Source organism: Cyrtonyx montezumae, unplaced genomic scaffold, assembly GCF_038088225.1.
Source record: "Cyrtonyx montezumae isolate F1298 unplaced genomic scaffold, pur_monq_1.0 scaffold_29, whole genome shotgun sequence".
NCBI classification, from domain to species: Eukaryota; Metazoa; Chordata; class Aves; order Galliformes; family Odontophoridae; genus Cyrtonyx; species Cyrtonyx montezumae.
The window spans coordinates 3,598,027-3,625,563 of record NW_027072033.1 but is presented as its reverse complement, the minus strand read 5'-3'; the positions used below and the strand labels follow the sequence as shown (position 1 = coordinate 3,625,563).

At 37.5% G+C, this 27,537-nt stretch overlaps 1 protein-coding gene across 2 annotated transcripts in view; it reads right to left on the bottom strand.

The window, feature by feature from the left end:
- SLC24A2 (solute carrier family 24 member 2) overlaps positions 1-27,537 on the bottom strand; it is a 101,378-nt gene that overhangs the window by 20,817 nt on the left and 53,024 nt on the right. The window contains exons 2-6 of one of the 2 annotated variants that reach the window (XM_065740618.1): positions 26,909-26,947; positions 25,720-25,828; positions 9,245-9,295; positions 3,920-4,015; positions 1,780-1,868 (exon numbers count right to left, since the gene is read on the bottom strand). In XM_065740618.1, coding sequence (XP_065596690.1) covers positions 1,780-1,868; positions 3,920-4,015; positions 9,245-9,295; positions 25,720-25,828; positions 26,909-26,947 — 384 coding nt within the window. The remainder of the gene's footprint in view (positions 1-1,779; positions 1,869-3,919; positions 4,016-9,244; positions 9,296-25,719; positions 25,829-26,908; positions 26,948-27,537) is intronic. The other variant, XM_065740617.1, reaches the window with a different exon arrangement.

Here is a 27,537-nt window from a genome sequence, read left to right as displayed (position 1 = left end):
TTTTCTTTTCTTTTCTTTTCTTTTCTTTTCTTTCTTCTCTTCTCTTCTCTTCTCTTCTCTTCTCTTCTCTTCTCTTCTCTTCTCTTCTCTTCTCTTCTCTTCTCTTCTCTTCTCTTCTCTTCTTTTTTCTTCCCTTTTCTTCCCTTTTCTTCCCTTTTCTTCCCTTTTCTTCCCTTTTCTTCCCTTTTCTTCCCTTTTCTTCCCTTTTCTTCCCTTTTCTTTTCTTCCCTTCCCTTCCCTTCCCTTCCCTTCCCTTCCCTTCCCTTCCCTTCCCTTCCCTTCCCTTCCCTTCCCTTCCCTTCCCTTCCCTTCCCTTCCCTTCCCTTCCCTTCCCTTCCCTTCCCTTCCCTTCCCTTCCCTTCCCTTCCCTTCCCTTCCCTTCCCTTCCCTTCCCTTCCCTTCCCTTCCCTTCCCTTCCCTTCCCTTCCCTCCCCTCCCCTCCCCTCCCCTCCCCTCCCCTCCCCTCCCCTCCCCTCCCCTCCCCTCCCCTCCCCTCCCCTCCCCTCCCCTCCCCTCCCCTCCCCTCCCCTTCCCTCCTTCCTTCCTTCCTTCCTTTCCTTTCCTTCCCTTTGTTTTATAATTTTATCTAGTGATATTCCAGCCATGAACAAGGCAAGATGATCTCTAACATGGACTACAAATTTTTTTAAACAAAAAGCAAGTGAAATTAGCTAAAATATTGAAACCTAAGCTTTGTACAATTCAAAACAGAATGCAGGCATTGCATTTTTTTTTTTTTTGCATGATTTTTCTATATGTAAAGTCAAGACAGTTTATGTCATTTTTAGTATGGGGAAGCTCATATTATGTTTCTTTTCAGCCACCTCTAGAAGCAACTTTCTTGTGTCAGTAAATACAAACAAAATCATTATAAAAAATTCCATGTCATGGACTATTTTTAACAGGACTTTCTTCCTCTGTGTAGGTTTTGCTGCTTCAGCCTAAAAGCAGTGCACAAGTTTAGCAAAATCAATTCATCACTTTTTTCCACTCGTTTGTCTACTTGGATTGTAGGTCAGATTAATAATATTTTTAAAAATTAAGTCATTGTAAAAGAGCATGGGAATGCCTAATCTGTCAGTCAGCTGCGCCTGAAAATTACAGCTCGCTTCAGAGAGAAACTAGCTAATTAATACAGCTATTTCATTCCTGGTGTGAGTTACACAAAGTTACAACGTTACTGGAAAATTTACAAGATACAATAATTCAATTTAAGTGCTTCAATTCTCCTTTTGTAGACTTTAACCATATACAAGGAGAGTCATAGTAACACTACTATACTATATTAAAACTTATTTTTTTATGCCTCAAGATAACAGAAGGCAGAGTGGAAAAGTTTGCACACAGCTCCTCCTTTGTACCTTCTTTTAACTATTCCACGAAGCACAGCATGACAAGCTGCTTTCTTGAGAGAACAGTTTTGGTGCAATACCACAATAATCAGACAAGCAGTTTCCACTAGCTGTACTCAGAGATGTGAACACACTGATGAGCAAAAATGTATTTCCTAAAAGAATACATTCTAGACTACTATCTTATCTCGCATTGAAGGCTATTGGGAACAAGAGGTATATGTGCAAATAGAACTGAGTTTTTAAATACAGCAAACCATATTATAATATACGGTGTTCAGCAATAAACAAATATTATATTTATTGTAGACTTTATATTCCCAACTTTTTGCTTTTAGGAAGCATACTTCTAGTGAAAAGTAGAATCAAGCATGCAATATATTTAGTCACGTAAAAATAAAAATCAGAATTAAAAAAAAACACTAACCTCTTCATCAACATTATGGGCAATTCCATTTTGCACCGGCCCTGAATCACTTGGTGGTGTTACTGCAACTTCCACTTTTGCACCTTTCTCTGTGGTATTATCCATAAATAAAAGCAAGAAAACAACATGGTATTAAAAGCAAATCTATTAGTGAAACTTTAGTCATGTATTCAGTCTGTTTAAATCATCAAATACCGATGGTGAACAAACCTTAAAAAGAGAAAGATCAAAATTCTGGCTTTCATTTGACCACATTTTGAATAAAATTCTTACGAGTGGCAAACTTGTGTTTGAAGAAACTGTTGTACTGGCAGTCACTGGCAGTCACAAAAAAGTACATCCTTTGCAATACTGCATCCCCCCTAAGCTAAACTGAGCATTTCAGTCATATATATCAATAATCAATTCAATCATCATATACAATGTTCTACACAGATACTGAAGGATGCAAGTGAGGGGTTACTTTGAAGAAGAAATAATTTCTGTAGCACACTAACTTCTGCAATTTGTAAAATTACTCTCAAACTGTAATAATGTTCCTTCTTATGCAAAAATATGGCAAAAGAATAAACAGACAATCTTTAAAGCAGAATCCTATTGCCCTTTTGCAAAATTATTGAAGGGATTAAAAGAATAAAATTGGGCCTTCAGTTTCAGACACTACAATTATTCAAATCTATTCTTACTTTGTCTATCTTGGAATTCTCTAAACAGCAATCACCTCTTTCAGTATGTACTAGATGAAAATGTCAATGGCCAAAAATCCCTTGGACAGTTTGAAGTTATGGGGAATAGCAATGAGAAATGTCTTACAAAAGTTCAGCATGCATTATGGTATGCTCTTGTGAATGTAAGTAAATACAGCTGTCAAGTTACATTACTGTCATCCTGAGATTCTTCTAAATTAAAAATCTGAGATCACAGCTAAAGCTGAGTGCCAGACCGTCTTTAATTATTCACTGCATGTGTATTGTCTCTTAACCTCACACAGCATTATGGTTCATTAACAGTGTCCCATTCAATTGCTTGACTGGGGAAGTGAATTTTGTCTAAACATAGAACAAGGTCAGAAAACGTATCATCTGAGAAAACCATTCAGCTTGTATCAGACACAGCTGAAAGTATTTTTTAATGCAGAGAACATGGTAGACAAAGGATAATATGGATTTATTTTTGGTATAGGAACTTTTGAACTAAAGACAAACTCTTGCCCAACATCTAGTAGATTCACAAATCAAATCTTCAGTATGAAGGCTGTTTCATTCTGTGGCAAGAGTTGTACTATGCAGAACACATATAATCCTAGAGCAGTGGTTCTTGATTTAGAGACTACATCCATCCCCCATAACATAGAAGCTACTTGCGTGAAATTTCTGAGGGGTTTCACTTACCCTCTAGGAAAGTCATAGGGCTCCATGAAATGAGAACTGGTGAATACTGTTTCCTTTGGATAAGTAAAACATGCATGTATCTTTGGGTTCAGTACATAGAAGGGCAAAACACTACCAGGAAACAAGTTGGTAATGGTATAAATCAGCTGAGACTACCTCAGCTATCCATTTGGATTGTGGGGATGGTGTTTACTTTGAAGAACTGATTAACAAAACATTTCCATTAACAACACTGCACTGGGGCTAAGCTAACTGCAGTTGTGTTGCTGTGCTCTACTTGTACAAGTAGTTCAGTAACACAGACATGGAGAAAACACAGATCTTAGTCATACTGGTCAGTGCTCTCTTTAAACCTATGGGTTGAACAGGTAGATCACGGGGAAGAACGACTGCAGTCTGCCCCTGCATCAACCTTTGGCAACTCAACAAACTCACTGAATTTTGATAGGGAAGCTGCAAGTTTTGTGTCTTTATTTTATCTGGTTCCTCACCTTTCCAAAATCAGCACGACATTTATCTCTTGAGCCCTCCCAGGCAGTTTTCTAGCCCCTAATCTGACCTCCTCATCTTACATTTAACTCCTGTCCTGACTTTGGATTTCATCTCCTTTTCTAAACGGAATCAGAATATGTTTAGCAAGACTAAAAATGAAGCAGAAGGAGAAATTCACCTCTAAGGATTTACAAGCAAAATTAAACACTGAAAGAGAGCTTCAAGAATATCCAATAGGTCTGTACATCTGCACTCACCATGATTAGCAGTTCCATTCTGTCTTTCACTGTCTTCTACCTGGCACTTCTTTTTGGCGATCTTATGCAGAATTGAGGCTCTCTCCTTGAATTTTCCTAAAAAGAAGCATTATTATTATTCAGATGCAATTATTTTGAGAGGCAAAGTTTCTTTGCCATAGCTTGGGATCCAAAACTCATTGCTAATAATACATTTTCATCCCTTTCCAAACAGCAAACATTATTAAACACTACCTGATGTTCTTACTAATGCTTTTTAATTTTTTTTTTCTGTTTTGTGAACTCTGCAAGAAGTAGAACAAGATATATAAACCAACTTTTCTTCCGAAGCAGTCAGTAAAGTTCCACCTAAAAAAGTACTGGTGTAGTATCTGAGACTAAAGAGAATGAATACAGATATTACAACCAAATGCACGCAGTTTAAGATCTCAATTAGTAGCACAGTAACACAGAATTTAAGATGAACCCATATATCGCATCATGGTGGGTGTGGTCAACCTTGTCACTTTGTACCCAGCTGTGTCCCCATAAATCCTACTAATAATTCATATGGGAAAGAAGAAATCTTCAGAACTAATGATTTCCATGCCAGCTTCCCAAAAGAAAATTTCCTTCTCACCATGCCAAGTGGCTTTTTTCTCCCTTGAGGTTAACTATACAGCTCGTCATGTAGACTGCTTTCAGGACAACTCATCTCCTGAGAGAAAGCCACAAGTCCTGTCACTCTTCCTTGATCACTGTTTCCAAATGACACATACAAACTAGCAATCTCTAAGTTGGCAAACTTAAGCAAAACAAATACACTCCTTGCTCTACTTTAGTTGATCTCTCCATGTAAGAGCTCTTTGGATAGCTTATGATAGTATATGTGTTGTACATGGATGCTGTATATGCCCTTCAATATTGCGTCCTCACTGATTTTGCTTTTTAGCATTTTTTTCCCCTTTTTCAAAGTATAAGTTGTTGTCTACATTATATACCATTATTAGACAGTGTTCTTGCATGTTTTAGCTATTCATCTCCAGTTTAAAATTCTACTGAAATCAGTTTAAACAACGAAGATCAACACTGAAATAAAAAAGAGAGCAGGCTTAAGGTCAAAATATATTTCAGTGGAATCACATAATTGACTAGTAGTGGAAAATACTGGACCACAAAGTCACTGTTTCCAGGCTAAAATAACAGATATACAAGAAACGAATGTTGATTAAGAATGAAATACTCCCTTCCCTTCTCACAAATAGAAGATTATCAGAAACTACACCATCACAAGAAATTGGTTCAAATCCATATATTAAAACTTTTGTATGTGCAGAAACATATGCACAGTACATAAGGACTAGCAGTTACCATTCACTTGGACTTGGAATTCACATGTCAACAGTAACGAAAATATCACAAAGATTTAATAGGTATTACAGTCCTTTCAGCAGTCCCAGTCATCTCACTAGCACACTGCGCTCAGTGTAGGTAACCAGACAGCAGGAGGAAATGATTAGAAGATGTAAAATCAACTAACAAAAGCATGAGACTGAAGTTTCATTGCTGGAAAACAGTAACACTAATCTATCTGAAGACAGTGAGAAGTAAAAGAATGCAGACCTATGACTCCTCTTTCCCTTTGCCTTCCTTTTTTGTCTCTCACTTTCAAACAAACCAAATCAGAACTTGTTCAGCAAAGGGGAAGGACAGACACATGCAGAAAAAAGAACCACTCCAGGAAATTTCAGAAAGCCCCAAAGATTTCAGATTAGGCACAGACCTCGCATGCCTTTTTCCTCTCAAGTTTTGGTGGCATTACTAAAATAACCCACAGGAATTCTATGTTACATATTTTTGTTTCTAGGAGAAGCTAGAAGTGTGCATCCTATGTGCTGTGAGGTTGTCTACCCAAGTACAGCTTTTACAGCAACTACTGCCAAAAGAGTTTATATCGATGAAAATATTTGACTCCTCAGACCCAAAATAGGATATCTGTTCCAGAAAATAATTAATCTAGATTTGCTGAACTCTGGCAGATGCTTCAGTTCATTTTAGTTTAAAAAGATCAGAAGGAACAAGAGATCAAGGCCAGATGATTAGCGAAGAAGGTAGCTTAAAACTAAATTGGTTATATTTGAATATATGAGAACAAATCAGTATTGTATAGTACATACAGCTTGATCTGCAAGAGTAACTTCAGCAGGCATCAGCAGGAAGAGTGATCATGAATATGCAAAAAAAAAATGCAATCCTTTTACTACAATCTAAATTATAGACTATAGATTCCTCAGGTCAGAAGCATCAGATTTTACAGAAAAGTAATTTACCCTCAGCAATTTAGTTGTTTAAAAAATTTAGGACTTTACAATTTGTCTACTTGCCAGCCTCAGATCAAACACAATTTACTGTATCATCAGCAGTAGCACTACAGCCAAGCTTTCATGTGTCAGAAGACATCGGATCTGTGGCTGCTGAGCCATCAGAACTGTGTATTCCAGTCCTGCTGGTGCCCAGTTGTGGAACACAGCTGGGGGTGGCAACTGATTGATTGTGGAAATTCACCTCATGTGATTTACATTAAAATAAATGTCACAGTATAGACTGTTGGTTGAGGTTCTTTGACAGCACAGGACTACTGCAAGGATTTTTTTTTCCCATCTGGTATGGTCTATGCCTTCTTTGAGTTGGCGACTGATTAATCAGCAATTAATATAAAGTCAGTTTCTGACCAAACAGAAGCAAATAAAGCAAAGATCAGTTTCAATGATACAGAGACCATAGGGCCTCTGGCTGTATCTACTATTGTTACCTGTCACTCTTGTCTCTGCTTATGTTGATGCATAAGCAAAAATGGATGTGCCTGTGCTTCTCAACCAGAAAACAAAAGTTCCGCTGCCTATCTCCACTCAGGGCTTGAAGGCCTGGGGGTAAGGTTGAACAATGTTAGAAAAACCTAGAGATCTTTAACTGTTTTTACAAGTTTCTGTGGCTAACTAACTGCAGAGATGTATTAAAAATCCAATTCAAGGAAAAAAGATTATGGAAAATATTTATTTTCATAACAACTTCCACTCTTTTCTTATTTTCTTTTTTTTTCTTTATTTTCTTTGTGATAGGGATTATACTTCTGAATATTCAAATACAGAGTTGAAAATAAAGTGCACTTTGACCTAACTAGAGCTTCTGAGGTATTCTGTTCATTATCTCTTTATGAAAGATGTGAAAATGATGATGACAGTTGTATTTAAGAAGCTGAATTGTATCATAGGCCCTTGTCAGTGTTAATACTACTTCAGACAAAGAGCTTCCTTCCTTCTTTCTGTTATAGGAAGAATTTTGCTACTGGATTTTAGATACTGCAACAGTGTGGTCTTTGATTGTTTATTCATGAGGAGGGCTTTCTGAGGTGACATTGAATATTAATAGCATTATTTCAGTGTAGGCACAGAAATAATAAGTACACATATTATACATAGCGTACTTGCAAGGATATTTTTCCACAAGTAGCTATATTTAACTACCATAATAGGATTTATAAAATTCTGAAGACTACTTATGCAGAAATTGTTTTTGAGATGGTAGATTTAATACTATAGAAGAAAAAAAAAGAACTTTAACACATCCAACTCAGAGGCTAGAACAAGAAATGACATTCACAGCAGTATTTGAAAGAACACTGAGACGAGACATACTGCAAAAGCTTTATTTCTGGTAGCGTTATCTTAATTGCTTCAGTTGACTACTACTTTCAGGTGATCCAGGTCCTTCAGAAGTGTATTTAAACAACACAGAGACAGGTTTGCCCTGTGAATCAGACAGTGAATCTGTGCAATTAAGGGTGGTGCTCCTGGGCTGACCTAAAAATTGATAGTCATGCTTGTTTCAGAAAAAACCTGCATCTGCTGGTGCTGGAAGGAACCATCTTCTGTAGATGGCCCCAGAATAGTATGGGTTTGTTTAAGTAACAACAGCACATAAAGAAAATGAGAAACAGTCAAAAGTTACCAGTCTTGGCCAAGAGTAAGTCATGTAATGAAGGTTTTCTTTAAGCCTTTTTAACATCAAGATCAGATGTTAAAACAGAAAACAGAAAGTAATCTAAACTTGAATATGACTGTTTATAAATACAGAGAAAATCACTTCTTTACTTCTACTTTCTATTGAAAATAAGTAGGAATAGGTTGTTAACCTTTCAACAGGACTCAACCTCATCTCTCTCCTCACACAGGCCACTAGCTACCTAGCTGAGCACTGAGAACCACTGCTCTGTGACAGAACACCACTCTGTCTGGCGTCATAGGTTCACAGGTTCATAGGTTCATAAGGTTGGAAAGGACCTACAAGATCATCTAGTCCAACCATCCTCCTATCACTATCCCTACCCAACTACTAAATCAAATCCCTTAGCACCTCATCTAAATGCTTCTTGAACAGCGCTAGGGATGGTGCCTCAACCACCTCCCTAGGCAGGCCATTCCAGTGCCTGACCACTCTTTCAGAGAAAAAATGTTTCCTCAGGTCTAATCTAAATCTTCCCCGGTGCAACTTGTGGCCATTCCCTCTCGTCCTGTCATTATTTATCAGGGAGAAGAGACAAAGAGCATTTGTCATAGACAAAGAGCTGGCCACTGGCCTTGATCTTATACTCTCAGGTCTGGAAATTTCTGAAAAAGAGAAATGTGGATGCACTCAGACTGAAAGTATGGGGGAAACTAAGGAACTACACTCCTGAATCAATATAGTAAACTACAGTGCTTATTAATTAGCAGAAAAATTCCCCAGTATTTCAATGAGCCCTGATTTAGGCCCTGATTACTTCCTTCTTGTACTACTAGAATCAGGATTTTAAGTAGAATACTTTTTGCATTGCAATTAAGCATACAATTAATTTTCCATAAATAGTCACGCATAGCTTTAGATTTCATTCATTACTTCTGAATAATACAGTAAACTGGTCACAATTTTTCTCAAGCTAAGAAATTTAGCCAAGTGATTTCAACATCCATAAATTAACTTCTTGAATGCATTATAAAATACAACAAAATGAGCATTTACAATTCATACTGTACTGCACTATGTAACATCAGTGTGTTTCCGCATGTACATTCTTCTTTAACTGTATTTCCTTATCTGAAAGTAGCAAAACTGAAATGTTGACAAAAAAAAAAAAAAAAACATGAAAAAAAGAACCATAGTTGATCGCACTGTCAACGAGGTCATGCAAAAAAGAGTCACGTGAAAATGGAGAAATTGAAAACAGGACAAAGAAAAAATGAAAGAAAAAGTAAACACAGAAAAGGCTTTGCAAAAAGCTGATACAAACAATTCTAAAGTATTTCTTACCTTCTTCAGTCATTGTGTCATAATATTTTAGGTTTCCATATGATCCAAGCTCTACAACATCACAGTAAAAGACACAAAGATAAGGAACCAGCAGACATTCAAGAAATGTACATGTTTTTGCACGTGCTTCATAAACTTCAACAGTGATTAATGTGAAAAATTCTGCAGGACAGTGACACATAGATTACAGAAATGGAATTGCTTTTTCATCCCCCCTGAAATTTCACAAGTCACTGATTTAAGAGGGTAACTTGCTAAAGTGTGTGGTAGGAGAAGCACAGAAATCTAGAATTCAACCTTGTCAAGGTGATAAGCAATTTGGTGTCCCCATATTTGGGAATACATAATAAACCTTGAACAGGAATTATCAGCAGGACCTTTGGAAACTGAACTAGTTAACAAGTCTGAGGTGATGCATCCAAATACTTACATGCCCAAAACACAAAAAACATAATGTCAGGAATTGTATGTAATACTATCTCAAATACACTGCCCTGACTTGATGACTTGTTGTAGAGGGGTCACTTAACTTGACCACTCCTGTCATTTGTGAACTCAGACAGAATGTATTTACTCACTTTACTGGAGGTTATGAAATCCACCATTAACTGAATCTTAATATAATGAATGATTATAGTTTATCAGGGCAGAGAAAAGAACACAGTGCAGAGATCTCCAGATCTTTAGGCTATGTTCATTTTTCTGTGTGATATAATTTTACTCTAGATTTTGCTTTACACCTCATTTCTGTTTGAAAATGTTATTTTTTCTTAAAGTTTTGCATACATACAAATTCAATAGTTAGACTGGTCTCAACATTCAGCAAAGATGACAGGAAAAATAAGCACAATGAAGAATTTTTAAGCAATCTTTTGAAGAATTTGTGGATGATCTCAGCTGCTAATTTCATGTAAAATTTTACAATTGAGATTCTGAACATCCAACCTTTTGATATAGTGTAATCATACAAAATGGATACCAAACAGCTTGATAGTGATGTTTTTCTTTGGAAATACACTTTCTTCATGTTTATGAGACTGCTTAAGAAATTAACTACGAAATGCTGGCCAATTATTTTGCTTTTAGCTGATGCATCTCATGATCTTCCAGTATTTTTCCACATAAGTGAATTCAGTAGAGGTCTGGCCATTAGTTCTTATTTGTAAAATACCATGGTGATACACTAGGCTGATGCTTTGAAAGACTCTAATTCCTAACCTATCCTTGGATATCTAAATTTTCCAAAAGAATATTTAATTCAATGAAAAGACAAAAGCTGTGTAACTGGATAATACAGTGTTACATTTTTAAATGAATTATGATTGATTGTAAAGATTGCTTCATGGACATACTTTAATAAAACCAATTACAAATACTGGCATAGTCCTGCTTGTACAATGCTGTCTGTTATCAGCACTGAAGTATTATCACTGAATTTAATTTAAGTCTCCATTAAGGCAAAAAAAAACAACCCAGGCATTAAATAAATAATTTAAGCATTTTTATAATGTTTTATAATACATATATTGTTTTGTGGGACCATTCTTAATCCTGAAACATAATCTTTGTAACTATATTTACATAAAGGAATCAACTCTCCACTAATCCTGATTTTAGCCCTAACGATTTGAGTTCCTTACCCTGGGAGAGCTCTCGTCTTCAACACTCACCTCCCCGCATGGAGCATTTTGGGACCATGTGTGCTGTTTAATTGAGGCTCTGTGTCCCCGGAGGACGACAGAGAAAGCACTTTTATTTAAACTTGTTCTCACTGATCTCTTCCCTGTCATGTCTGTGGTCAGGCTTGATAGGACGTGGGGCAAGGTGTCCATCCACTGGGGGAGAATGAGAGTGGAAGAAAACTGCCAAAGGGAGCCCAAGAGTAATCAGAGAAATGTGAGTACATGCAGGAGACAACACTACAAGGAGAGGGACTGCAGAAAATCATGGAGAAATGAAGAGTAAGAATGCAGGTGAGGAAAGACAAAGTCGAGGAGAAGGTTGTACCATGGCAACAAACTGAATAATGAACAGAATTAGAGTGTGAAGCTTCTGATTTCATGGCTGAAGCAGAAGAGGTTTCAGAGGATGGTGGCAATAATCATGAATTATGCTACACTTTCAGAAGGAACAAAAGTAGCAGCACTAGGGCAGGGCACCTGACATACTGGCAATCTGGTTTAGATCTGTTTGCTTCCCAACTGAAGGGAGAAATACAAGACAAATAGGAAGGTAAAACAGAGACTCTGATGTTACAAAAATGGAGAAAAGAAACAGAGAGGCATAAGTGCATGATGTTGACTATAATCACATTCCAGGCAACACTCAACACAACAAAAGATTGAACTGTGCTAATTCTTGCAGTTAAGAAAACTGGCTCCTGGAAAAATTGATTAATCTTGATGGTGAGACTCTTTGGAGCTTTTTAGAACTATGGCCAGAGAAGAACATTTTATAGGATCAACAGCCCACTGGTTGCAGAGCACACAGTAATGATGCTCCAAACTGTCAGCTGCATATTTGCATGAATTATTTTGTGGATTTCAAGATTACTTGGGTCAGTGCTGCTCAACAACACCAGACATCCACCTTTACAAGTCAGCCTCTCACATACCAGCTTCTGCTATAAAACAAATTTTGCTGCTATAATAAGATTCTGTTCAATATGTCTGTAAGTAAGCTCAAACTCAATTGAAGTACTTTAAAAACCAAACAAAAAAACCCAAACATGTTGAATTTGGGAGAGTTCTCTGCTTTTAAAGTAAATGTTCTCGAAAATCTGGAATACTGGGATAAAAAGTGCTTGAAATGTTATATAAAAAAATCCAACATTATTAAAACTGGAGAAGTCTAGGCTCATGAACAAGCTATGTGGTTCCCACAGGGAGGACACAGCAGACAGACTGGCTGCCAGCCAGTATCAGCATCCCCGCTGGCTGCATAAAACAAAAAGGATGCAGGGATGCAGATTAACAGCTGATCCTTGACAGCAACAGAGTCAATGAATTAATTTGTTCCTTTCTGCATATTTTTACACTGGGAGAGAACAGAGAGTTCCTGGTAATCCTGTCTGACATTCCTGAAGAATTATGACAACACTTGCCTTATTACCTACTGTTGCCTACTGCATACAGTACAACTACTGCAGTGGTTCCACTGTAGTTGTCACACAATATCAAAGAAAATAGAAGAATATGGTTACTGAATGGTACCACACTGATAGCAGCTCATGCAATATACCTAATTATGTTATTTTCAATGCTCATAAGGACCATCTGTGGTGAAATACTTATTTCTGCTGTCATAGTGCAGTGCTGCAGGCTCCCATGGAAGGAAAGCCAGTATATCCAAAGCTCTTTGATCTCCTGCCACAGAGATCTCAAATGCTGCAGGTGTCTCTGGTTACGTCCGAAATTAATCCAGCCTAGAGATTCTCAGAATAGTCAGAAGACACACAGCTACTCTAAACATAGCAACCTAGAGGTGTGTAACCCTTCGTGAAAAACATGAATTCAGATTCTCGGAACAAAGTGATGCATTATGAGCTTCTTAACCAAGCATAAGACTTTCACTTCCCATAAAAATACACATTTGCATAAAAATCCATTTCACGCTTCTTCAAGGTAATTACAGTGATTCAAAACTGACATTTCTTTTATTCTGAACAGAAGTGCTAAAGAGAAAGCACTGATGGTAATCCCTTCAATGTTTAGTGCAGGTTTATTATTGTGTCCGACTTTCAAATCATAAAGGTATCAAGGCATAATACTTATTCAACATCAGTGGCAACTTGGTTTAAAAGGAATTGTTAGGCTTCTGGAACAAACACATGAGAAGCACAGATTTTTCCAGCAGTTTCAAATGCAAACTCACAAATTTAATAGGCTGAATACAGTAGACAGAGGGAGAAGTGAAATGAGAGAGTAAGGGCTCAAAGCTGATAATGATATCAAGAATGAACTTGTGGTCAAGGACTGCAACTTAAAAGCAAGAAAATGATCATTAAAAATGTGAACATGAAGCCTATCCAAGTACTGGAGACAGAAGTAAATTTTTGTGCAAGAATGCATATTTGGTTCTGAAGGTGAGTCAGAAAGTTCCTGAGAGTCCATTTGAGGATTCAGCAAGAATTTTAGTTTGGTCATCCATTCTCTTTCTTCTGTGTTCCACTGTGTATAAGTAGGCACATGGAAAGGCAAATAATATATGAAATCAATATGCCACTAGTTGGAACAGGCCAGATTTTTTTCTTACATACTCAATATCTCATTAGGATAAAAAAGTTATGCCTGCTCAAAATAATAAATAAATAAAAATAAAAAACAAATCAATTTTTGCTCATCTAGGCCACTGAGACTTAAACCTCACATGGGATTGTCTTCCCTTTCTAACAGACAGGATGAACAAGGAAGAAAACCACAGAACTGGGGTCCCAGTAAAAAAGACCACAGAGGATCCACGACTAGTGATTAATGCTCTATACATGCTTCAGCAGAACCGCGTGTTCTGAACACTCCTGACCAATGGGCTTCATGGACTACATGAAGATGGTTTTTATTTTAATTTCATGTTTATAAGCAATTTTAAGGATTTTTTTTTTTTTTCACTATTGCTTTTATTAAGACTTTGGCATTTATCATAATGATTTTTTTCCTTAGTTACATTCTGGTGAACAACCATCTCAGGAACTTCCTTTTGAAAGCATATTTTTCTCCTTTAGACTCCTCTGATAAAGCTTCCGATTTGTGCTTACTATTGTCACATTTTACAGCATCTTCTTCTTTTATACACTTTTTTTTTTTTAAGAAAGCTGAGGAGTTAGGCCAGAGGACTTAGAGAAATTCATGCATGATGTCACAAAGAATGCTGTCTTTTCCTGACCTTTTCTGTTGCTTCTTCTAGCTGTCATTGTCTTGCAAATCAGCCTAGAAAATTCAGTGAGATAACAAGAGAGCCAGTCTTAAAAATAAAAAAGTGACTTCTAAGATCTTGCTAAACAAATTGCAGTGGCTATGCAAACTAAATTTAAATCAACGTTTAATTTTTTTCATCAGTGATGCTGGACTAGTGTATGGGAACTGCTGAATCACAGCCTGAACCACTAATTGTTCACCTGAGATGAGCACCAAGTCAGCCATGGGGGCACAGGTGAAGGTGATATACCTGTGTGAGTGGAAGGGGTGGAGCCTGGCTCCACCTCTCCCAAACCCCATTTAAGGGCTGACCACCACCAGGGAAGGATCTCTTCTTGGAGATCCTTCCCATGTGGAGTCCCCCTGTGAGCCTTGACATCCTGAAGGTGAGCCATCTTCTCTTTTGTATTATTTGTATCCTATCTATATAGAACTACTCAAAATATACTATCATCTATACTATTTCTTTGTTAAGTACCATCCTTGGGAGTTATTTACCCCACAACCAGGAACAAAGAACTCGTGATACTAGAACCATGTGAAGGATCTATTGAGATTAATGTTACAGGTGTATAAGGACAGTCTTTTATACACAGACAATTTGAGGTAAAATACAAAAATCCCACTAATTATGTGATATCACACATTGTGATTTTTTTAAAAGCATGATTTCCTTAAAAGTACTTTCACTGAATCTGAATTTAAATTTGACTCCCATCTTCTTTGTATTACATAAGCCTCTTAACTTTCTTAAAGACTACTCACATCCTATGTAGGACAGACTGGAACTGCTGTAGGAGTTAGAATATACTGTCACTGCAGTATGCAGAATAGAGAAAGCAGATGTTATAAAAGGTAAAAATCTTTTTTTAATACTACCTCCAGATGATCTAAACTATGTCATCTATAATTCAGTGTTGTAGCCTACATCTTTACTTGTGGACTTTCAAGCTGGAAGGTCCTGTAAAAATGGAGGCCTTGTGATTGAGATGGTGTAGTGTTAAATACAAGTAGATCTGTTCTGGATTTGAGTAATACAGAAAATAATAATAATTGCACACACTTCAGAATTATATCTATTGGTTGCTTTATTAACACTCCTAAGCAAATAAATATTATAAATGAAAATTATAAGGCAAGACCTTATGCTGATACTTCTAACTGATGTTCAGTTTCTTAAGCTGTAGGCAGCACATTGGGTAATAACTAAATTATGCAATACTGGCTCCGGGCTCCATAAAGAAATGCGATCAACTTTCATTTTGTCTGTTGATTACGAGCCTCTATTCCAGTTTTTTCTCCTTCCATGTCCTCACCTTGTTTTTTTATTTTAGGTGCTATTACCCTGAAAATTATCTTATTAAAGATGTCTGTTTTTATTACAATTAGTTTACCACAACTGATGTAATTGCAGTGTGAAAATGTAAAATAGTAAATGTAAAAAGTAGACATGAAGACCTGATCCTAGTGATGATGTTGGGAGCTTTACCACTAATTCTGAAGGTGCTAGGGTTTTAACTCTTGCCTTTGAGACCTGGCATTGTGGCACATCTGACTCCAGCTGCAATTGTTTGTCTGGTTTTCAGAATTTCTGAGGAGAATAATGAAAGGGCAGTGCATGCTCCTCCCTCATTAAAAAATCCAGGGTTTTTTTTGTTTGGTGGTTGTTGTTTGTTTGAGGATGCAGTAATCTGCTGTAAGCAAACTGTACTAAAGGAAAACCTCCACCCTCCCCCTCAAGAGAAACTCCTTTTTAGCTACTACTATCCTGATCTATGTAGGCTTATAAATTATCTATGTTCTTTGTTGTTAATATTTTCAGCAAGGAAAATCAGAGTTAGGAAGAAACTAAAAATGAAGCTAATGCTATCAAGCATGGAATTGCATAGACAGGACAGCTGTACCCTGCACTGGGATAATGCCTGCACTTAAATATTCATTCCTTCTTTTCACGCTCTGTAGGGACATCCATGAAGAATATGCTTTTTGAAGAAGAGAGCCTCACTGGAAAATACCATGTGATGTGAGACAAGAATTTTGCCTGCAGCAAACAGCTTGAGTAGATTCTATTTAAAAGAATAAAACATGACATACAGAAATAAATTGTTGAGAAAACAAACATTTGCTACAAATACAAAGAATACATTTCAAATTTTCAAAAATAAATTATAAAAAGGCACCAGAGAACTTCCATTATTCAGAATTTGCTACCTACACAGAAGGATATGGATTTTATATGTGACCTATGCTACTTATTTCAGAAATTCTCAATGTTTATATGATTAGAGCCCTTATCAGGGTGGAAATAGTGACAGTAAAACTAGGGAAATCAGAGCTATCAGAAAGGATGTGTTCATCTAATGTAAAATCTTGCTGTTTCCCAAAGGAAATCACTACTTCTCTCTCAATATTCTGACAATTAACAAGGTGTTAACTAGGCTATCTAAAATACTATATATAACATCTCTGTTTATTCACATCAATCTTCCCTTAGTTATCCATAATTCATGACTGCATCTTTACCTGTGTGGTTACTTGCACTGTCAGCGTAGGGCATTCTGCCCACAACTTATGAAATCAGTTTGATGTTGGAAATACCTGTAAAAATATTAATCTCATCTACAATTACCATGTAACTTCATCACATTAGGAACATAATTTCTGTGGTCCCTGTCACAGCTGAAAAATAGAGAAAGTGGAAAGAAGGCCTCACTAGAGAGAGCTGTTTCTCACCTCTAATGACCATGCTGAGAACTATACCATGGAAAGCTGAGCAAGCAATATGTGCTTGCAGCAAAGAAGACTTATTATGGGCTGTATTGGTACAAGCACCACAGCGGGCTGAGGGATGTAACCTTCCTCCTCTACTCAGCACTGGTGAGGCACATCTGCATGCTGGGTTCCAACCTGGGCTCCCCAGTGCAGGAGGGTCACTAGAGCAAGTTGAGCACTTGTCTACAAAGGTGATGAAGTACTCTGCTGCTTAGCCTGGAGAGACAAGGCTCAGAGATCTTATCTACATACCTAAGTACCAGGTGTGAGGGAAAGAAAGGAGAAGGAATCAGAATCTTCTTGGAAGAACCTACTGATAGGGAAAGAGACAAGTGGCATAAATCAAAAATGAGAAAATTCCATTTGAACACAAGATTTGATGCTGGTCAAACACTGCTGTGCAAAACCCAGATGAATGTAGCATATTGATTTGTCAAAACAGACCTGGACTGGAGTCAGTCCTGGGCAACCTGCTCTGGCCAATCGTATCTGTGCAGAGTTCTGGTCCAGGTGAATTCAAGAGCTTCCCCCCAATCAAAATGAAATAAAAAGATTTTGTGAAAGGTAGCTGCGTGAGTATCTGCCTTTGTAAGACATAAAACTCTGCTGTGAAGGTAAGCCTCATTGCCCTATATATTGTTTTCCTTTTTTCAAATCAGTCTGAGGTTCCACAAGATGGAGATAAACTAGATTATAACTAAGAGCTATTAATTCATATGTGAGCCTGGCTGGGAGCCCCCATCTTCTTTGGCAGAAATCCCTTGCAATTTCTTCAGCCTTCAATAGAAGAGAAAGCCAGAAAGTTTGTGTTTTCCTGCTCAGAGGGCTGTTCTTCTACAGCATGCCAGAATAGAATGCAAGAACTTTTCCTAGGCTGGGTGAAAACAAGCATGCAAGAAAGATACTGAGCTCCTTTTGAAGCCCACAGCTATGAATACAGGACACTCAAGAATGATAAAGGATCTAAAGCAGAGAGTCATACACAGTAATTTTTGTTAATTTTCTCCATATATATAATGTTAGATAAAATACTGTTCTGGTTAGAAGCCACAAGAAATTTAATCGTTTCATTGGCACAGTGCTAAGAAGCACACTGCAGTCCTGTCCAGTCACAGGAAGTGAGGAGACTAGAAGAACACTTCAAGAAGAGCCCCCAAGCAGGTGGAAGATGTGCTGCCTGGCCTTTTTCTTCTGAAGACATAACAAACAAACAGCTTTAGCTATAAAAAACTGGTACCCAGTTGGGTAGTTGGGTACCTAGACCAATGGAAGAACTATAGCACCCGTTTTTTGCAAAAGGAAGACAAAACTGGAATTCTGCTAGGTGACTAGTCAAATGATAAGCTACCCAATCTTTGACAGTTGTCTTTGGGGTAATCTGACATTTCTCATCATGTCTCAGAAAAAAAACAAGGGTAACAGCAGCAAATTAAGCAAATAGCTTGAGGTGAATGAAAATGCTGAGAAATTATTAAGATTACTTTTGAGGAACACAACAGGATATAGAAAGTAACTAGTAATAATTCACTACTGCATCAAAAATTTTAAGAATAATTCTCTTTATTTTCAAGTATGAATGCTGCTTTTTCTTTGTCACAGTAGACAGTGACAGTAGTGTTTTTCTGCATTCATTGAAGGAAGTGACAAGAAATGTCAGATTTACCTAACAGAAGGTTACTTCTCTCACAAGTATCATGCATCATGCTTTTGTTTTAAAAAAGTAAAGTATATAAGATAAACAAGAAATTTCTGCAGGAGTATATCCTGTAGTTTTCCATTTTGGAACTATGGCTAGAGAAGGGAATAGGAGAGAATTGCCAAAGATATATATCTATGACTGGGGACTGAGCTGTGACAGAGATTTATATCATAGTCATTTTCATGCAGAGAATGCCATTTGTATATAAGTTATATCCTTGTCATACAATAGCAAGGGAGTCAACATCCAGCTAAATCCTCCCTTGCCAAGGACGACATTTTGTTGGCCTGTGGCAGTCCTTCAGAAGACAGAAAAGTGGATTGGTAAGCTTGTTGCTTGCTAAAGCTGTGCAAGAAAAGCATCATAGCCTCAAGTTGCACTAGTGCTCTGAATCCCCGCTTCACCATCTATATCTTCCATTTTTAACAGACCAGCTATAGCGGTTTCCATGATCCTGAAGGTACAGGTCTTCAAAGTAACAGCAACAAGAACCAGCAGTTCCACAAACGCAGACAGATCCCAGTATCCCCCAGATCTCTCTGTGCTGAGCAAGCTCTGTAAGCTACAGGCTGTAGGGAGATGTAGGTAGATGGTAGGTTTTCTATTAATAGTAGAATAACGTGGCAGACACTTTCGTAGAAAAATCATAGATAGAATCATAGAATAGTTTGGGTTGGAAGGTACCATAAAGACCTTCCAGTCTCAATCCCACTGCTGTGGGCAGGACTGCCACCCATCAGATCAGGCTGCCCATGGACCCATCCAAATTCTCCTTGAACATCACCAGGGATGAGACACCTACAACTTCTCTGTGAGGCTGTGTCAGTGCCTCACCACTCTCTGAATAACAAAGATTCTATCCTACTATCCAACCTAAATCTCCCCTCTTTTAGTTTAATCTGCAAGAACCCCCAAGTCTTTCTCCATAGGGCTGCTTTCAGTGAGTTCTTCACTGACTGCACACGTCCAAGATTTCCCTGTCTAAGTGCAGCATCTTGCATTTGACCCTGTTGAACCTCATTAGGTTCATGTGGGTCCACAACTCGAGTTCGTCCAGGCTCCTTTAGGTAGCATCCCTTTCTCCTGTCATTCCAATCACACTACTTAGCTTGGTATCATCTGCAAACTTGCTGAATATGCACTCAATCTCACTATCCAAGTCACTGATAAAGACATTGAGGATCACTAGCCCCAGGATGGATCTCTTGAGTCACTGCTTTGCACCTTGACATAGAGTCATCAACCACAAAATACTTCCCAGGATTTTTCTTCATGAAAAACAAAAGCCCTCTTCTACTAAAAAAAAAAAAAACACACACACACAAAAAAAATTAGGGACAGACATTGTAGTAAATCCTACCTGTTCATAACCCAAGAACATTCATTTCAATACCAAGACTCAGATAGAGGTACCTCAGGTGAAGGACTCAGAAGAAAATATCCACAAATGATAAAAGACTGTTGTGGTTTATGTCTGAGTTGCTTGGATTTTGGATTGGGGTCTGACCAACACAGCAGGTCTGATGATGCAGTCCTTACACATGTGTGTAATGCTGTTACGAACAGTACAGGTTGATACTGGATGAAAAAAGGACTGCCAGACCAGTACTTAAGTAGAAGCAAATTTGGCACAGGATTTCCTGGGGATTATTGACTGACTGGGAGTAGATGACAGCCTGATGCAGAGGCAATCATTAATCTTAATCTCCAGGAAATGATCTCTACCAAGGTCATTATATCTGTAACAAGACAAAAGCAAACAAAAATGAGTGTCATATGGATATTTATATTTGTAATGAACAATGAGGTTTCAACTGTAACGTTCATATACAACCAATGAATAACCTACCATTCGCCTGTTAAAGCAGTTGTCTTCTTAGAAGCTTTAAACTTTTGTCTTCTTAGAAGCTTTAAACTGAGACCAAAATTTCAAGAGAAGCCTTTCTTGTCTCAGACTGATAAATCTGCAGCAAGTCTGCACATCTGCCTGAATGTAGTGTTCCAAAGATCCAGTGACTCCCACTGATCTCAGATCTTAATCACCTGTTATAGGTGGGCTGAACAATTTGAAACATGCTGCTCTCCAAGTTTTAATATGCTGTCTTCAACAAGATATGCACAAGTCATAGTAAAAGCACACTTGATGGGAACAGAGTGAAGAACAAGTTCACAAGTGTGGAATTTTATATCTTGATTACTGTTCAACTGTATCTTCAAGAAAGCGAAAACTTCTTAAAGTCATTTCTATATCGTATCATATCATACCATATTCACCAACTTATAATCTAATTCATTTTCCAGAGGTTCTCAGTTAAAGCAGAGGTTGGTTGTGAAAACACAAATGAATTATTCAGGAGTAAATAACATGAATTGGTTTTCTATAACACATTGCATGCTAATGTAAAAATAACATTGTTATTTTTATAATGTGTAGGCCAAGCTGACGTTAAATAATCATGTCATCTGTTTATACATCCTGTAACACTTATGCTACTACTAAGAGGGCTAAGGTGGTACTTCTGCTGCTCCAGCCTCACAAACCCATATAAATCAAAATGACAAAGTATTATGTAAAAATTATGAAAAACAGTAGTTAACTTTATTAATGGCTGAAAGAAAAGCTGGGTATTCCAGCAGCATGGTGACAACAAGTTTTAGCTTTGATGACAACACTTGACTTGGAAGTTGTGAAGGGTCAAGCACATTGGTGACGGACTTCATGAGAGCTCTTCTGGAGATTAAACATCTGGTTTACTTGGCTGGACCTGCTGATGGGCTGCTGGTGTCCACTTATGAAGTGCTTTGAAGGAAACAGCAGGAAAGAAGGAATGCAATTGCTGCAAAAAATTGATGCAAAAGCCATCCTAATGGAAGAGGGTGAAAGGAAGCAGGTGCAGATGAGAGAAAACAGTATGAGGAAAAAAAGGTGGAAAAAACAAAGGAAGCAAATGGTAACAAAATGGAGAAAGAGAAAGCAAGGAAGAAGAAGGGAGTAATAGTGAATGACAGAGGAAATAAGAGAGGAAGGATGATAGGAGAATGCCCAAATCCAGTAAATGCTGGTGTGCTTACACATCTGTTCTTTGATTTACAACTTTCATATTTTCTTCCTCTGAAAATGGCACTTCAAAATGTTTTCATATACTGCTCTTTTGCTGCAAATATGACTTTTTGACCCATTAATTGAAGTCATCATCTAGCAGAAATATTGTGGGGATCTATGTCGATTAAGCATGGCAGAAAAATGCTCAGAATCTCTTCCTGAAAGTACTTGTGAAGTGGAGAGAGTAAAACAAGCCAATGAAGACACCAGAAAACCCTTTACACTTCTATATCCCCTGAAATTATGGGATTGTGCAACAAAAGTTTGTATTTCTCAGGTGGTTCTGGTAAGTATTATCCTTTCTTTTAATTTGTAATAATGAAATGCTATCAACTTTAAATATTACTTAGATAGCATGTCAGAGAGCTATTAAAGTAAAGATGGTCTGAGTTTGATGTTTTTTATACACAGGAAGATTGGAAGAGAAGAACATTGTGATGTTTTGGTATAATACTCACATAGAGCCAAAATTAATTATTAAATTTCCAAGCCCCTTGCCATGGGCAAGGAAGCCTACCACTCAACATTTCAGCCAAACTGAACTCGAACATTTCCAGCGATGGGGCATACACAGCCTCTTCGGACATGTACCAGTATCTGATCCTGCTGATATCAAATAATTTCTTCCTTCTATACAATCTATCTTTTCCTATTTTAAAACTGTTACCTTTTGTATTATCATTACACAACCAGACAAAAAAGTCCCTCCCCTACTTTCTTGTAAACTCCTTTTCAGAAATGAAAGACTGCTATATAGACCCCCAGAACTTTAAAATCTTTTCTCCAGACTGAACAAGCTCAGATCTCTCAGCCTTTCTTCACAGGAGAGGTGCTCCAGCACTCTGATCATCCTTGTGGACCTCCTCTAGACTCACTCCAACACATCCATGTCTTTCCTGTGCCAGGTGCCCCAGAACTAAATGTAGTACTCAAGGTGGGGTGCCAAGAGAGTAGAGTAGAGGAGAATCTCCTCACTCGACTTGTTGGCCACACTTTTTTTTGTATGCAGGATACCACCAGCTTTCTAGGTTGCAAGCACAAATGTCTTGCTCATAACAAGTATTTCATCCACCAATATAGCCAAGCCCTTGTACAGTGGGCCCTCTGAATCTGTTTATCATCCAGTCAGTACCACAGTTCAGGAATGGCCAGAGCCAGGTACAGAACTTTTCACTTGATTTTTTGAACTTCATGAAGTTTGCATAAAAACGCCTATCAAGACTGTCAAGGTCCCTCTGTATGACATCCCTTCCTTCTACAGCACCAGTCAGTTTGATGTCATCTGCAAACTTGCTGAGTGCTCACTCAACCTCTCTGTCCATGTCACCAATGACAATATTAGACATCACCAGTCCCAAGATGGATCCTTGACGGACACCACTTGTCACCTAGATACTGAACCACTGAAAGCAATTCATCAGATGCAGCCATCCAGCCTATTCCTTATCCAATGAACTGTCCATCCATCAAAACTATGTCTCTCCAATTAAGAGATAAGAATGTTGTGTGCAACCATATGAACGGCTTCGGTTGAGTCAAAGTAGATAACATCAGCTACTTTTCACCATGAATACTGACACTGTTATAGAGTGCCACCCAGTTAGTCAGGCATGATTTGCACTGCATGAAGGCCTGTTGGTTGTCCATAATTACCTCTCTGTTTTCTATACATTTTGACACAGTTTCTAGAAGGATCTCTTCCATGATCTTAATGGCCATAGAGGTGAGCTGACGTGACTGTATGCCTTCCAAACCACCAGCAGTTCTAAAAATCTTGAAAGCCAAGCCTCCCCACAAAAGTAGTGTCTCAGAAAGGGCTAATGACTATAAAGTGTGGCAGAATACAATGGTTAATATATCTGGACATATTAATAAAAATAAAACTGAAGCTGCAAATGCAGAAGTATTTACTGTATTGCACGTTCTGCTTTCATTACTTAAAATTTTAATATTGTGTAGTTGGTGGATATTTGAAATGTTAGCTCCTTTGATGTCAATACCAAATTCAATGTCTGCAAACCAATTTCCATTTTCCATATTACTTGGACATATCTTGACAATAATTGTACATAACAACACAGTATTTAAGGCAAATGCTGATTTGGTTTATTTTTTTTGCTTTTGTAAATTCAAACTCAGCATGTCAGTTTTAGTGAAACATACAGGTTTCATATCAGTGCCTTATACTCATATAAGGACCACAAGAACTTTAGATTCTTATTTTTGAGCATATGAGCTTCAGGACAGATATAAGAGTTTGGACACAGGTTAAAAAAATTTAAAAAGCAATCTGTAAGGTATTATGAGCAAGCAGACCAGGAAGATAGTTTTTTCTGTGAATAAGATTTATCCTTTGCAATTGTTCCTAACAATCCATATTGATCTCAAGAGTTTTACTCACATAATTATATATGATGTTTGATATATTTAATTACAATAACTGATCTTAAAAAATGCTAGACTTCTATGTTTCCCAGGACAGATTTCACATTTTGAAAACCTTTTTTCCCAGGCTGAAGTCCAAACTGAACTCCAGTAAGCATTTCTAGTTTTCAACCTAGAAATGCCTCTGCTAAAGGATTCTTCCCAACCCACTTCTGTTCTATCTTTCAAATGATTTGATGATCTCTATTATCATTTCACTTAGCACTTAGTGCTATTTGACATATACGGCATATCTTCAGCCTAGGAGCACTGCTTTCAGGAAAAAGAGGAATGAGAGAGATTGTCAGATTTTTGTTCTTCTGCAAGCTCTTACTAAAAGCCTGTTCTTTTCCTATCAGAGGAAAAAGCTTGACTAACAAGTGGGTGAAAACGAGGCTTGAAAGGAAAGTTTGCAGCAGTAAGAAAACCAACTCACCTGCTACAGTGATTGAATTTGAATGGCTATCTCCAGTAAATTACATAGTCCTTTTTCAGCATTTATGAGAATAGACAGAGCACAGTCTGTTGATGGCTCCACTCTAGCAGGCAACAGGCTTTGGCAGCGAATAATGCATCACTAACCAAAGCAAAATGCATACTCCATTTTCTTGTGACAGTGGATCATTATCAGAGTAGAAATAATGGTGTGGATAATGCAAGAGCTAAAATTGCCCTTGTGTTGACAATAGGAACATCAGCTTCATCTTATGAAGAAGGAAATGGAAAAGTTTTGCCTTGTCTAGGACACGAAGAGCAACTTAAAAAGCTGTGTGCAATGTTGCAATAAGAAACATAAATGGAACTTAAATGAAAGAACGTACTTCATGATTGGCAATATTTGGAATTTATCACTGTCAGTAATGTGTCTCTTCAGTCCCTCACATATTTTTGCAATTGTGATTTTTCCAGACAATTATTACTCCAGCGAGAACTATTACGGATGCATATACACCTAATGTATGTCTGGCCTTGAATTTTTTTGCAAGTGTACCAAAAGTTGAGATTATCCTGAAATTGCAAAATAATTATGGTTTTCCTGACACCTTTTCAGACCAAAGCATCCCTCATGTTACACTGAGGAATATTGCTTTTTTCTAATCTCAGTGCTAAGCCACTCTAAGTCAAACCAGGAGAGGCTCATCCTTTTCTATAATTCCATGACAAATCTCTCACTGGTTTGGCTTTATTTTATCTTATTATTATTTCTTTTTATTTTAACCCTGATGTAATAAAATCAAGACTAGGAAAACCAAAAACAAAAAAAAAACTCTACAGAAGTACAAGATGATTGATGTTTTGTAACTTCTAAGTTGCTGCTGAAAAGAGAGGTGAAGGAAAACAGTGATTATGATACATACCAATCAAGAGATCAGTTTTCAGTTATCGCTACAATGAACAAATTTCCTAAGTTGTAAGTCACTTGGTGGGAGTAAGCATATCATGTCATTTGAATGCAAAACTCTCAAGAAAATTTATACACATTCAGAAACTATGGGTGAAAAGCAAAAGAAATGTAGAGAATAGTTTAATGAGGAGAAAAAAAATAGAAAATTAATAGGCATACCTTCTGCAAGTGGATCAAGTGTGTGAATCATGAGCTGGAAGATGCTGTTCCTCATCAGACTGTTGTGGAGAGATGCAGAACTTCCTCCCCGCTGGAGCCGCGGCTTGGTCTAAGTGAGAAATAAAGGACAGAATTTAGGTTTTATTTGTTCTTTGTATAGAAGCAGGCCTGAAACACTATGAATTAATCTCACACATTCTCATACAGTGAAACACTTTCAAACATAGCATATCTATATATGATATATATAGCATAACTATAGCATATTTACCACATACTCAATTAAACACTGTCAAGAATATAGTCAATCTCCTTGGAGGAGATAGTTCATCCAGTTAATTATTAGTCTTACAAGACATAGGAATAGAACAGTTAAAAATAATCCTTCTCTGTGAAAACTCTTAAAATATTAAGAAAATTACAGCCTTACAATGTCATCAAGAGTAATTTATAATCTACTTCTACGCAGAACCTTGCGGTCAAATCTCAAAAATAAGTCTTAATCTTAAATGCCTCTAGTGCAATGCAAATATGCAGAGTCTTGATAACATTTTTTTAAGAGTAAAATCCTAAAATTCAATCAAAAGTATGCCTCTTTGGTTCAATTCAGTAAATAACAATTAAAAAAACAGACTGAAAGACTGGTAAAGCAGTGAAGGCACCACACAACCTGTGTTCAAGAATCTTTCACATAATTTATGGAACTTTTAAACATGTCCTGAGGTTCTTTTCTCCAAGCCATTGTCTCATATTTATGGTATTTAGCATACCATTTATGGTATTTAGCATACCATGTTGACTAAGACCACTTTGTGGAGAGCAGTTTTCTCACTCGGATAAAGACAATAACCAGAACTCATGGACAGCTGGACAACAAAGTCTGGAAGTCCCATTATAAGAAGAAAAAAACCCAAACTTGACTCAAAAAATGCATTGTTTGTCTTGTAATAAAAACAGAATATATATATAAATCTCTGGTGTCATACAAATATTAAATGCAAAACGATAAAAACTGGACAAGGGAATCAATTCACAGTTTCATCATTGGAAATTAAATATTTAAATTCAACAGTGGCATAAGATGGAGAGAGAAAGCCCAGTGATACAAACGCTGATGTGTGCTAAACCTTGTTTGCCTTACCACTCCTTTGAGAAATAAATGCTCAGAAAACTACTAGTTGCTGCATACCGTCAGTGTCTGGTCATCCTTGTCGCCAGTGGTTGGTGACTACATGAATGGGAGAAAAAACAAAAAGAAACGTCAGATGGAGCACGCATAAAGTGGAAAGGCAGTAAAACACCACAGATGTATGATTATCTGAACTCTGTTGTGGTGGTAGGTATTTGAACCACTTCAATTAAAGCATCCTAACAATCAGGAAAATCGCAGTCTACTCATAATGAAGCACTGCAGGAGATTTTCATTCTTGCCATCTGCTTGGCAAGAAGCTGTGCTACCTATCATGCTGAAATACACAGAGGGGCAAAATCCCATGTACAAACCACTATGTGGGAGCGAGGAATAAAAAACTAAATGTGGTAAGAAACTCAGAGCTGACCAAGGAAATGTTCAATAAAATCTAAAAATTACATTGGTATTTGGCAGGAAAGGACTACATGAGGAAATGAAGGCTGATTTCCCTGCAAATGGCCATGTATCCTAAGCAGGCAGCAACAGCTAAGGAGAGACAAGATGGCACAGAGTGCTCTGCCATGAAAGCAAAGGAAACAGTGGCTAAATTTGAAGGCAGCAAATGCTGCCAGGTAAGTGCTGTATCCCGAAGATGATTTGTGACTCCTACATCTTATCCCTATAAT